At 41.8% G+C, this 13,310-nt stretch overlaps 1 protein-coding gene across 1 annotated transcript in view; it reads left to right on the top strand.

The window, feature by feature from the left end:
- Window positions 1-13,310, top strand: part of LOC117304800 (nucleolar protein 4-like) — a 29,894-nt gene that overhangs the window by 14,289 nt on the left and 2,295 nt on the right. The window contains exons 2-3 of the mRNA XM_033789414.1: window positions 1,749-1,889; window positions 3,719-3,991. Coding sequence (XP_033645305.1) covers window positions 1,749-1,889; window positions 3,719-3,991 — 414 coding nt within the window. The remainder of the gene's footprint in view (window positions 1-1,748; window positions 1,890-3,718; window positions 3,992-13,310) is intronic.

Genomic DNA, 13,310 nt, shown 5'->3' on the forward strand with positions numbered 1-13,310 from the left:
AATTATAAAGGGTCATTGCTAATAAACGAAAACCCTCATTAATAAATCATGAACACTGCGGTGTCCCGCGCAGGACTGTGGGGGAGAAATACACACACCACTCTCGGCTTTATCGCATGGTTTAGTTCCAGCACAATGCAGGCACCGATCCGCACAGGAGCGTGGAGGAGGTTTAGTCCTGTTACCATAGCAACCGGCATCCTAGGGTAGCTCATTCACGCGTTACACTAAAAAAGAGCGGTGTGTGGTAGTAGAACATATTATAGCAAGACAAGGTTTCTCTTGAAGACGAGCAGAGTTTACTGTTCGAAACGTCGAGACCAAACCGGCTCTTCTCGGAGCCAACGCTCCTCCCAAAAGAGATTTTACACATGGTTGTATAGAGAAAACATGTTCTTTAACTCAGGAATATAGCGAACAAAAATATCAAAATTTATTGCATTTAATGGGCAAGGCAATGTTACAAATAGAAGTCGTTGATATGGAGAACCCATGTTGGTAAACAAACAAACAAACATAAAAACAAAACAGACTGCTCATAAACCAATCTAAAAAAACACATCATATACACAGACAAGCAACGCTAAATAACCGATGATGAACAAACAACCCGTAATTAAAGCAACCGATCCACGAAAATTCGCGGACATTTTTCCAGACATTTTCTTAATTTTGTATAAGCTTTCCCAAAGTTAAGTTAAGTCTTTGTTATCTTGGAGCCCATACCTTATTCCCGGTCCCCATGGACCACAATTCCATAGTAACCTGCCTCGATTTAAAAAGCATCCCGGTCGCTGGTAAAACGAAAACACTCCCAATTAAAACCCTCGATGGTTTTGGGTTATTATCGCTACGTCGCGTATACTGCTGATGTACAACTAATTGGAAAGTCTTTATAAAAAGACAAATTTGGACTGCGACAGTGACAAATGAAGGTACGGTACGTGTAGGCCCATTGAATTAGAGAGCGACAGGGTAGCGTAGGCAACGGTGGAGGGAACAATAGCACTCAAGTCTGACTTGTTTACCGTATTCCTTCCACTAAGGTGACTCTATTGTCACCAGAATTTATCAGCGAGCGGGCAGAAATTTCTTATGGGCGGCGACGACCGACCGAAGAGCGGAAATAATAGTGGGGGATGTTTCGAGTTCGCCCGTGCCCTGGAGTACGGTTGCACGGTTAAGGTGGCAGGATAGAACAAAATAATATGTAGAATTGTAGAATGTAGGATTTTAAGGGTGGAATAAGTTCCCTTCATCACCGTTCGATGCTTGATGTAAAATAACAGCTTCATGAACGATATCACATTTTGTCTTGTTAATTGTTGTGTTTGAATCTATTTTTATCTTTGTTAGTCAATGACCAATTTATTACCTGCATATATCAACCTTGCCATTTTGTTGTTGTTTGTGTCAGTAGAGGTTTAACCGACGTGATTGTTGTACACGTTCTGCGTCCCATAACTAATGACGGTTAAAAACCTGCCTTCGATTTATTAAGTTCTATGATCAAGAGAGGGCGCTAGGTAATCAGTTGAACGCAAGCAAGTCTTCCTGTTCTGAAATTAAATAACTTATTTGGGGACATAGATTTCGTCTTTTTAACAGGATGTCGTGCTTAAGTTTAATTTCATCTAAACTCAAAACATGCCAGGTGTAGTGCATATTACGGAACAATTATGTCAAACAGCTCAACTGGTTTTACTCTTTTAGGCTTTTGAGGAATATTTTGCATTTTTATCTTTCAGGATTCTGACGGCACCATCGTCGACCGAGGGTTCAAAAGGGTAGCAGTGGTTGAAGACTTTTTCGATATCATCCATGACGTGCACGTGGGTACCGATGGGCGGAGTGGAAAACATGCCGGACAGAAGAGAACATACCGGGCGGTGAGTAGGCCAGGATTCACGGTGTCACATTACTCGTAGAGCATTGCATGCTGTCAAAACCAATATAACAAGGGGACGGGGGGGGGGAGGGGGGGAGGGGGGGGGGGTAAGGGTTTGTCGCCATCATGAGCGGACGTGAATCTTTCTCCTGTATGTGGATGTAGGAGAGAGAGAGAGTGTTCACAATCTGCTGATGTCATTGCCTAATTCATGTTGAATTATGATTTGTATAATAATCACAGTTATGATAAAGTGAGTTCGGTCACATATGATTTTCATTATGGATTTATAAATATCGCACAATGAATGTTCGTGTACGTTTCCGTTATGGATATTTGATATGTTTTAAGGGTGGTTCAACTTACTCAGACCTGGAACAGCGGAGATGAGGGACCTGGGGAAGACATTACTTCCCCCACCCCATCCAACCCAACCTTAACCTATCTACCAAACCCTCACCCATCCCCGAAACAACGGTTACCCTCACCCACACCCACTAAACCCCACCCACCCAACCCAACCCTCACCCGCAACCCCACCAACCTCACCTGCAACCCCACAAAGGAAGCTGTAATCTAGTGTAAAGAGAGGCACATAACTTTATATAAAAGCACTTGGACTTTGTCGAAATGGAGCCCGAAGTTGAAACCCATACACCATACATGATACATCGAAGATCAGAGGGTGTGTCCGTTACCCCCAAAAAGGTTCCTCTTTTACATAAAATACCCCCTTAATCCTCTAAAGAACTCAAGAGACTCACATTAACACATTGAAGACACAATAGGAGGGGACACCATGCCATAGAGCACCTCACTGTCTCCTTGAGAACATTTTGGAAGTTTTTACTCTGATGACTTATTTTTCCTGTTTGTATCAAATACATAAACCGTAATACGAGCTTTTAATATAGCTCTTCACACCGCTACTATGGGTGTGTTAAAGGCGCTCAGTATTTGTCCCTGCAAGGTATGTGAAGCTACGTGTTTGAAGTATGACACCTAGTCTTCAGAGTATCCTTAGAATACAAAAAAGTGGAAGTGAAGATCCCCATAGGTAAAGACTTGGGAGACAACTTTAAACTAGGCGTAACAATGACTAATATTAGTCGGTTCCGATGTAGTAAGTTTGAAGCCTTGTGCATCTTGCCGTGTTGCGGTGTCTCATCACGGGGGCTCAGACACTTTCAGGACCGATACGGAAATAACTCCATGGGACACTCTCTTCCTGCGATTAGTGGTCGCTTTATTGAAAACCATAAATCACACCGGACACCTGCCACTCATAATAATAGACGGCATTTTGACCGCTATAACAATCGTTGTTGGGATACAGCGGTTACAATGACATCGATATAAATAACTATTCTTTCAAGAGGATACCCGTAGGCTCAACATTCCCTTGTAGAGACGTTGTCAAATCTGTCAAACTTTCAATAAAAGTTCTTGAGGTGTCCGTAAGACGATGGCGAATATTTTGGAAAACCTAATGGTACCTGTGATATTTAAATCAAAAAAAGAAGCGACTGTGTAAAACTCGTTAGACAGACGCTTGGACCTATGAATATAAGAGTCATAGCCCAAAAAGCGGGGTAAATAGTTTTGTTCATAGTAATTATGAGGCATTACGATATTCATAAGAACACACACCTTAAACAAAGACAATGCTACAACACAAAGACGTACCCTTCCTTTTTGTGTCAAAACTAAAGGAAAGGAGCTTAATCTATTAAAGGTTCCGACTCGCCTCGTCATACAAATTTTTTGACTAAAAGAAAATAGTTTGACTGAGAGAAACTTTTTTTTGTTACATCCTCCAATCCCGTGTAGATTGCCGAGACCTACGCCTTCTTGCCCCGTGAGGCGGTGACTCGCTTCCTCATGAACTGCAATGAGTGTCAGAAGAGAATGCACCTCTCGCCAAATCTCGCCACGCCTCACGAGGGGAATGGTCACGTGACCGAGGAGGAGCCCCAGAATAACAACGGTTGCGCAGGGAGGGGAGCAGACGATGAGAGCAATAATATTGATTATAATCTACCAATAACAACAACGTACCTTAATCAGCTGAGAAATATGCGACTTGCTAACAACAACAATGGGGTAAGTACAATTTGTAACATTCTTTTGTTAACTTTCAAAGCTCAAACACTCCTGCTTATGTATCTGAACTTGTTCACCATTACTCCCCCTTTACGATCATCTCAACAGTCATTGCTTCCCACAACTACAGGAGCTTCTTTCATTGTTTTATGGTCAAAGTTCATTCGCTGCCCCATTTCTTTGGAATAATCTTCCTGTGCATATTCGCCACGCTAGTTCTTTACACTGTTTTATAATTCATTTGTTTGAAGTTGCTTATTTTTCATCTACTTATTTGTTATATCCCACTTATTGTTAATTTCATTGTTCTCTTCATGCGCTTAAAGGCTTTTGCATTAGGCACTTTACATATTACTTTCTTAATATTATTAGTAAGTAAAGTTACTTGACAGTTTAGAGTCATCTTGTGCATGGACTACTTACGCTGTGTCACCAATCGGATACATGTATAAGGGGCCACTCATGCCAAGCTCGGACTTCTGGTGCCAACCTTGGCGTTTGTTGGCACCAAGAAGCAATATTCTTACTCACACAGTCAATCAATTTATGAGGGTGAGGCACAAAATATCGCCCAAGGTTCGGGTACGCAGATGTTTTTTGGGGGGAGGGGGAGGTAGCGAAGGCAGTTCTTCATCGGTCGAATCTTCCTAAAGATGGAATAGGTTAATTTCGTTTTCCTATAAAATCAATTTCATTATTATTTTATTAATATAATAAGATAACTCGACCTTCAACCCTCTCGCTCATCCACTTGCACCCCATCTAAAGCAGTTCCAAAAACCAATTAAGCTTTAAAATGGCACTCTAAGCCAAAGGAACACGTTGCCTTGGATCAGTCGAGTTGGTCTTTTAAAAGCGTGTGAAACCGTTTGTTATGAAATGCAAATGTTTAGATAGATAATTTAAAAGTAGAATATAACGATCCACACAAACATGTCTCGAAATTGCACGGTTTTCCTTTTACGTTGCGAAGAAACACGGTCGGCCATTTTGTGGAGTCAAAATTTTGACTCTATAAAATGGCCGACCGTGTTATAGTTCGCAACGTAAAGGAAAACCATGCAATTTCGAGTCATACTTGTGTGGATCATTATATTCTACTTTTAAAACGTCTTTTTAAACATTATGCATTTTATAACAAACGGTTTCAAACGCTTTTCAAAGACCAACTCGTCCGATCCAAGGCAACGTGTTCCTTTAAGACATGAATCTCAGGGGAAAGGGTTTGTGTGACTTCCTTGGACTTGGAATTCCTGCTGAGAAATTGAGAATATCTCCTCAGGCTGTTTTACTCACATAAATTCTTAAACTTGTCGATTTGAAACTAGATTTAGTATCATCTTGAGAGGAATCAATCTATTAATATGAATTGACCGGACGGAGAAACCAGTGAGTGGGATTTGACATTTTGTCATTTATTTTCCTTCACCGGCCATTCTGTATATTGGTCAGATAATAAATCTTAATTATTATAGGAGATGTGCAACCGTCCTCAGTTAAAATCACAGCAAGTTTTACTTTAGGTGACGTTTGTGATACCGCCATGAGAGTGTTCTGAAAAGAATCGGCGGTTGACAATTCAACGTTTCGATCAGTATGCTCATGAGTGCTTCAAGTTTTCCGGTGTTTTTTTTTATAGACACAGCACACCGCTGCGTCCAAACTTTCGAATTATTTTCAATATTCCTTTCTACGGAGGTTGTAAAACTGACTTGTCACACAGAGCAAGATTGTATTTAAAGATAAGGAAGACCAGTTTGAGCTAAGTTGTCAAGCAGGGTTTTGATCAGGTTCACTGAAATTGCTATACTCGACTCGCAGGATATCGTTTGTGTATTACTATTATACTCTTTTTTGTAGCAACGAGAATTGAACACTGGTTTTCTCTGTAGGGATAAGACCCTTTTTTGCCGGCCTCGAGCTCAGTATAAGACAAGCTATAATCGGTCTCTAAACTGTTTCTATTTTTCTACTATGCCGAAAGAGGATGTGAACTAAAAATGGAAAGGATGTTTGGCCACTAGGGGGCGTTTTGACCCAGATTGCAATGTTTACAAGTCTTATTTTTGTATACTTTACCACATTGAAAAACGTTTCCCTGACCACCACCCACTCAAGCGTGTCAGCCAATAGTCTTTAGTCTCATTACAAGCAACGAGATCGTCTCACACTCTGTGTTATATGAGTATCGGTCAATGTGGACTTGGCAGTGGCCGTATATCAACGACTGAATTAACTTGTACTCTAGTTTGGCATTCAGTAGCACGGTATTAAATGGAGTTTTGTAGTATCATCTAAAGCGGTTGAATCTCTTTCCATTTGGTCTGACAGTTGAGTCGTAGCCTCTTTAGTAGTCGTTGCCTCTTTTAATGACACAGAACCGACTTCAATTAGGTCCGTGTAGTCTCCGTCTCAATCGCACACTCTAGTCCGCAGTCTTCTTACAAGCCACTTACTTGTTTCACACTGTGTCCTCAAAGCCTCCTTAACTCGTCGCCTCTGCGTGACAGCAATGTCTGGCAATTCAGTCAGCGTAGCCTTCTAACGTGCTGCCAAGTCATATATTATTCAATCGCGGTAATATCCGTATGCATTAGTCTCCTTATGAACGACTGAATATCCTCTTTTTAATACCAAACTATAAACCCACGAGTGGTATTTGCCCAGCACCCCACCTAAACCTATCCCTTGCGAACAAGCTCACCCGGGGGACGTAGACTCCCCCATGGGTGGTTGTTGTGTCTAGTCCATGGTGGGGTCAAAGGTCACTGAATGAGACGCCATCTTGCTCCCTTGACTCACTGGGTCATAGTGCGAGTGGTATCTGCCCCCAGCGCCACACCCTCCCCCTGAGAACGAGTTCCCAGGTGACTGGACTCACCCCATGGGGGCTGCTGTGTCTAGTCCATGGTGGGGTCAAAGGTCACTGAATGAGACGCCATCTTGCTCCCTTGACTCACTGGGTCATAGTGCGAGTGGTATCTGCCCCCAGCGCCACACCCTCACCTTTCCCCTGAGAACGAGTTCCCAGGTGACTGGACTCACCCCATGGGGGCTGCTGTGTCTAGTCCATAGTGGGGTCAAAGGTCACAGAATGAGACGCCATCTTGCTCCCTTGACTCACTGGGTCATAGTGCGAGTGGTATATCTGCCCCCCAGCGCCACACCCTCACCTTTCCCCTGAGAACGAGTTCCCAGGAGACTAGACTCACCCCGTGGGGGCTGCTGTGTCTAGTCCATGGTGTGGTCAAAGGTCACCGAATGACACATACCATCTTGCTCAAGGCTGTCAGAGAATACACCGAGGATGGTTGGATCGAGGGTGGGTTCGTCATTGGTGGACATCCATCGATCCACCCGGTCCTTAATTGCTTTGGACAGCTTTCACGGGGGAGAAATCAAAGGTGGGTTCACGAATCAGCTCTGAGTAAGAAAAAAAGGACACCGTCTTTAAGTTATACCTGAAGGAAGCCCGAAGTGTATCCGTTTTGGGTTCCTTGGAGTTTGAGACGAGGAAATGAATGGTCAATCGGGGTGGAGGCTAAACTCAGATGGGGGAGGAGGCTGCATGGTTCAAGGTTGTTCAAAAGTCGGAGAAGATGTTTTTTTTAAACATGATCTTTCTGGTGGCTCATTGTTAGATCGTTCTCATTTGCTCTTTTCCTTAAAGTCATTATTGGACACTATTGGTAGTTACTCAAAATAATTATTATCATAAAACCTTACTTGGTAATGAGTAATGGTGAGCTGTTGGTAGTATAAAACATTGTGAGAAACGGCTCCCTCTAAAGTGAAAGAAGTAATTTTACACGAATTTGATTTCGAGACCTTAGATTTAGAATTTTTGAGGTCTCGAAATCAAGCATCTGAAATCATACAATCAACTTCGACGACCAATTGAGCTCAAATGTTCACATGTTTGTTATTTTATGAATATGTTGAGATACACCAAGTGAGAAGAATGGTCTTTGACAATTACCAATAGTGTCCAGTGTCTTTAATATAAATGTATTGAAACAGATTTCTAGGTCTTTGGCTAATACCCTTGTGAACATTCAAAATGTTCTATCTCCAATGTGGTGGTTACAATTTTCTCCTTCAACATTACGGGCCTTTGCCGTAGCCGGAATGTTCTCTGTTTTCTGATTTACCTGTCGTTTTGAAAGCGTTTCAATGTTTGGGTACAGGCAAGAATTGGTTTTCGCTTCATACGCCTAGGCACGACAGGGTTATTGAATAATCGTTGACATTAATTTTAACCCATCAGTTTGTTGATGCCAGAGGAGTTCTACTTGGTCAACATTCACAGACAGGGACGTGGATTCTGAAAAATGGAGCGCCAGCCGTCAGCTCTCAAACACAGGGTTTGGAGTATTACTGCGACCGTAATGCGGAAATACACAGGCCATTAGACCAGGTACAACCCGTGTAAATTCAGCAGCGTCCTGGTACCACTGGGCAATGGCTTTTAGCTTGGAATCTTCGGGAAAGGGGTCCCTCTGTGGACAGACCCTTTTAGCGCGAAACCTTAAAGCGATGGAGACAATTTAAATATTTACTCATTTTGGTGTTTCCAATTTGGACTTGAGGTTTATATTGCCCTAGATGTGCTTCTGGTAAATGTTTGTTTGCGCAATATGAATCTCATGTTGTGTTCATTTGTATGATTTTCTTGATGGTATATTTATGATTATAAAATTGTAATGATTTGACTTGTAATAATGTGGGTTAATCGTCATTAATCACCTTACCCAGTCAAAAGCATGCCTGTATCGTGAAATGTAATTTGTAGTGATGTGTTTCTTTATTGTTCAACTAAGTTCCTATTAGTTCCTTTAAGTTTGTGTAATTTGAGTAATGAGGTTCTGTCATCTGCGTAATAAATATCAAAGTAAAACATTCATGATTTCTCATCCACCTAGAGCACCTTTAATCCTATCCTATTATAAACTACTTCAATATTAAATACAAAATCATCCTTAGATTGGAGTGAAGAGGGTTTCTATTGAATGTATACCAGGTCGCCATAATGTGCCAGGTATATCTAATAATTGTCTACCGTGCCTTTGTTTGGTGTGGGTCGCGATGAGACTACGAGGCGTCCCAAGGAAGGTCGACAACGGGGGAAAGGACGAAAGCACGGCGGGGCAAACTGGAGACAAACCAAAGATGGTCTTGCCATTGAAAAGCGTCAAACCTCTTGAGATTCGCGGCCTGCGCTCGGATGAGAATTCACATTCTGTTGTCTTCCTTCTTCTTTTTTTGGATGACTCTTAACCTCAAGGCCGAGAGGTTTTTAGATTTGGCTGTGATGGGATGCACATTAAGGGTGCGATCATCGATGGAAGGTGTACGGGTAGAAAATCAGATTAGACGGGGGAGCAGACAAGCGAGGAGACGGGGGATGTTTATAGGGATACGCTAGGGTTAGGAGAGAGATTGCACGGTAATTGAATGGGACCTTCGGTGTGATAAGGTTGCAGCTTTTTTTCAGACGAGAGAAATTGATGAGAAGGAATTGAGAATACATTCTCAAGGGGAAGTGACGGGGATGAAAGATTGTTACTTTGCGTGTGTAGTCTACGCGGAGATATAAATGCATAAAGATGTGAGAAAGAGGAGGGGAGGAGGAGGAGGAGGGGGGGCTCCCTGATATAAACCAGGGAGGATGAGGACGGTATGACAGTCTAAGATGTCCAGTCAAAATAAGAAGGTTGTAATGATAGCAAAGTACACATGTAGGAGAAAATATCCGAGTCGACGTAATGAAACATGTTGGCCCGGAAATTGTGCAGCGGTTGTTTTGTTGTGTTCGTGATGTGTTCATTTTCCAATAGGAGAAGGGGGGTTCCAAGTTTTTAATCTCATAAAAAATTTTTGAAAACATTAATGCTTGACAAAAATAGGAGTTGAGCACCAAGTGCAGCAATGCAAAGGTTTTGGAATAAATTTGGCTGGTAACCTTTGTCGGTCAAGCAAGATTTGTCTGTGTTTAGCAAGTTTTTTATGCTTAAAGGTTTTTGAAATTGGGTCCTGGGTCCAAGTACATTGCTTAGCTCATGCTTACGTTGGAATTCTTCTATTGTTGTTGCCTGTAAAGCTCGGTATATGCCTAGCCATTATTTGGGCTCAGGTTAGCCGGGGTTGTAGCTATTTTACCATTGCAACTCGTATTGCTTACTGCCCAGCGTGGTCTTTGTAGTAATCTACATGTGTGATTATTTAAAGATTGTAAATGTCCACAGGTGAGCTGCGTAATATCCTATGACATTTGTTTGTTAATCATTTCCTACTGCTATTTCACTGCTCAACTGCAAAATTAAAACCAAATCTTCTTGACGAGCAGGTCATTCGATATTGACCCATCTAGCAGAAGAGGGCGCCCTTCAAGGCGATCATCGAGTCAACTTCCTCATGAGCATAATTCAGTTTTTGTTTGAAGCAGTCTGCGGTTATCAAGACGCGCTGGCGACAATCTTCTTGAGAACAAACGGTCGACTCTTCTCTCCATAAGATTACTCATGGATTGTTCATCAATTCCTGGACATTATGTCAGTTTCCTTCGGTATCAATTTCGTCTTCACGCTGTGAGGCCTTTCAGGATAGTAGACTATGAATCCTATTTAGTGGCAATCTCCAAAAGAAAGAATGTTTGTTAAGGTTGAATGAGGGTTACTATCACCATAGTATCCAGTGGTCATTTTTAGTTACTTATGGATTGGAACCTTTTGTAAGCAGTGCAAGCCGTGCAATGTGATGTTGCCTGTGCTCCAGATAGTGTATTACTCTTCAGGTAAATTCTTGAGCCCCGTCACCCAGACTGGATCGAATAACCACAAAACACTGATACCAATCGCTTGGTTATCGACTAATCGATTAACATCGTACCCATTTGTCCCATGGTGATCGATCCCCAGTTCATGCCTAACGTAGGATTTCCGTTTACTCTGTAGAAAAGTGGAGTTTACATGTACCCCCGGCCCCTCATACCCCCATCAATCCGTCCTCGGCTACCCTCTCGTATTCCCGACGGACGTTTCACGTTTCCCCTCAATGTCAAAAGCAGTAAGTGCGTTTCCTACAAGTGTCAGAAGTATAGATCGGTTAAAACATCTTCGGTAAACATGAAACAGCTGTCGGATCTCCTGTCAGAAATTTTGCATGCTAATTTGAGTGCCCTAATATCAATAAGACGCATATTTTACTCGTAACCTAAATAAAATATCAATGAGTTGTCATTTTGAGACTTGAATATGACTTATACGATTTTGAGGAGTTTTGGTTTTGTGCTGTTACATAAAAAAATGAATGCATACATCGAAGTTATTGTACTGTTGAACCGCATATCACTAGTAACCCTGTGTCTGGCAAGTCAAATTGGCTCTCATGGATGGATAATGTCTTGTAACACAAGATTACTTCTATAGGCAACTAACTGCAGTGCTTGCTGCAGGATAACTTTTTCGAGTCCAACCTGTGAAGTTTTGTCGAAACGAACCGGATTTCTTTGCTAGGAGAATGAGTGGGGGCACCAGTTGCATCAATGTAAACTTTATGGAACGTTGGCTGGTATTCTGTTTTTGCTATGCAATATTTTCCTTAGCTTATCATTTTGTTGTGCTGCCACAGGCTTTATGAAATGGTCCTTGGTGAATTTAGCAATAATTGGACTGCGATCCGCATTGTCATTATTGTTTGCATCTTGCGAGCCACGCCCCCTTCTCGTGTCGTCTCCTGGAATCATGCCATTATTTTATCTGGGATATGATCGAGAGAGGGGGCAAAGTGGTTGCAATCCGACATTCAGAGAAGTTGATATGTTTTTGGAGTTTATGCCAAGTGCGTAGACTGACTGAATGTTTCCGGAGCTATGAGTGGTTTCAGAAGTACAGATGGTTTTAGGCTGAAGGGGTTGGCTCGGATGTCTCTTGTAATCATTTTTGATATGTGAGTCCAGGACTTTTGTAATACCCCATAGGAAAGCTTCACAATGGATATAAAATTCTCCCATCACCCTTTGAGACAACTTGCCCCCTACCCCCGATAAGGCCCAAAATGCATTCGTTGAATGATTCTCAGAACGGGTACAGTGTCGCCAGCTCTTCCTCACTACCCTTCAGGTTACCATTTTGTAGAAATATGTTTATTTGCCTCGGTATGCTTTAAAAATTATTGAAGAAAAGTTGGTGTGTATTAAAATACTAACACCAAGACAATCCGAGAAACGTTTACATGTGAACATCTGCACATTATGACTAAGAACCCAGTTTACTTTTAACCGCAAACCAAAATGTCAAGAGCCAAGACAAGCTCACCTCCTACTCTATGTTTCGTTTTACAAAACATGAGCACCTAGATATTTTCCAATCAATCATTCAATCGTTCAATCAATCAATCACTAAATCAATCATCGGGCATTATAGAGCGCCATCATTCCAGTTGCTTATATTCACAGCCCTATTGAAAATTCAAGTCAATCTAAGACACATTAGTTCACATAATGTAATGTAAGAGGAACAAGTATACGTAAGCAGATTTTAAAAGGAGATGAGTCTTAAGTTAGCTTTTGCCGATCTGCAAGGAGTCCAGTGTTCGTATTAGGGAAATCATTCCATATTTGTGTTGCACATGAAGCGAAGCTTGCATCATCAGGGCCCAATTTCATAGAGCTGCTTAAACGCAACAAGTAGCTAAACACAACAAATGTATGCTTACCAGAACAGCGGTTACCAGCCAACATACCATGTCACAATTATTATTATTGTAAGATTATTATTATATTACCATGCAGTTCAACTGCTTACTGGTATCCTGCTCATTTCTGCTCAGCAGAAAATTTTTAAGCAATTTTTGGGCACGGGCCCTGATCAAGAATGGGATCTAATATCTAACAGTATAGTTTGTTCGATGATTCCAAGGATGGTCACAAAATGTGTCACACTGGGGCTGTACCATGTATAGTGCTTTTCATTTGAGAACATACCTTTTCAAAACTAAAGAATGGTCCATCATAGGGGGTGCGTTCGTTTAGCTTCCCTGGGTCGACCCCGCGGTGCTCAATGGGATATGCTTCATGACATCAACAGCTTGGGAACAAGTGTACAACAACAGAAACGAATGTCATCTGCTCCATTTATTCTTTCAATAATAGCTGATCAGAAATAGAAACCTTTGAATTAGCCGGAATTCCGTGTTAACACTGAACTTCCTGATTTAAATTCCAAACAGTCCTTCTTGATTTGAGTACCATTGACACCCTCGCCCTCCCTTTCCCCTTTCAAGTCGGTTTGTTAGAGCCCGGTCTTGCCCTCTGGATTTT

Source organism: Asterias rubens, chromosome 21 (assembly GCF_902459465.1).
Source record: "Asterias rubens chromosome 21, eAstRub1.3, whole genome shotgun sequence".
Classification (NCBI taxonomy): Eukaryota; Metazoa; Echinodermata; class Asteroidea; order Forcipulatida; family Asteriidae; genus Asterias; species Asterias rubens.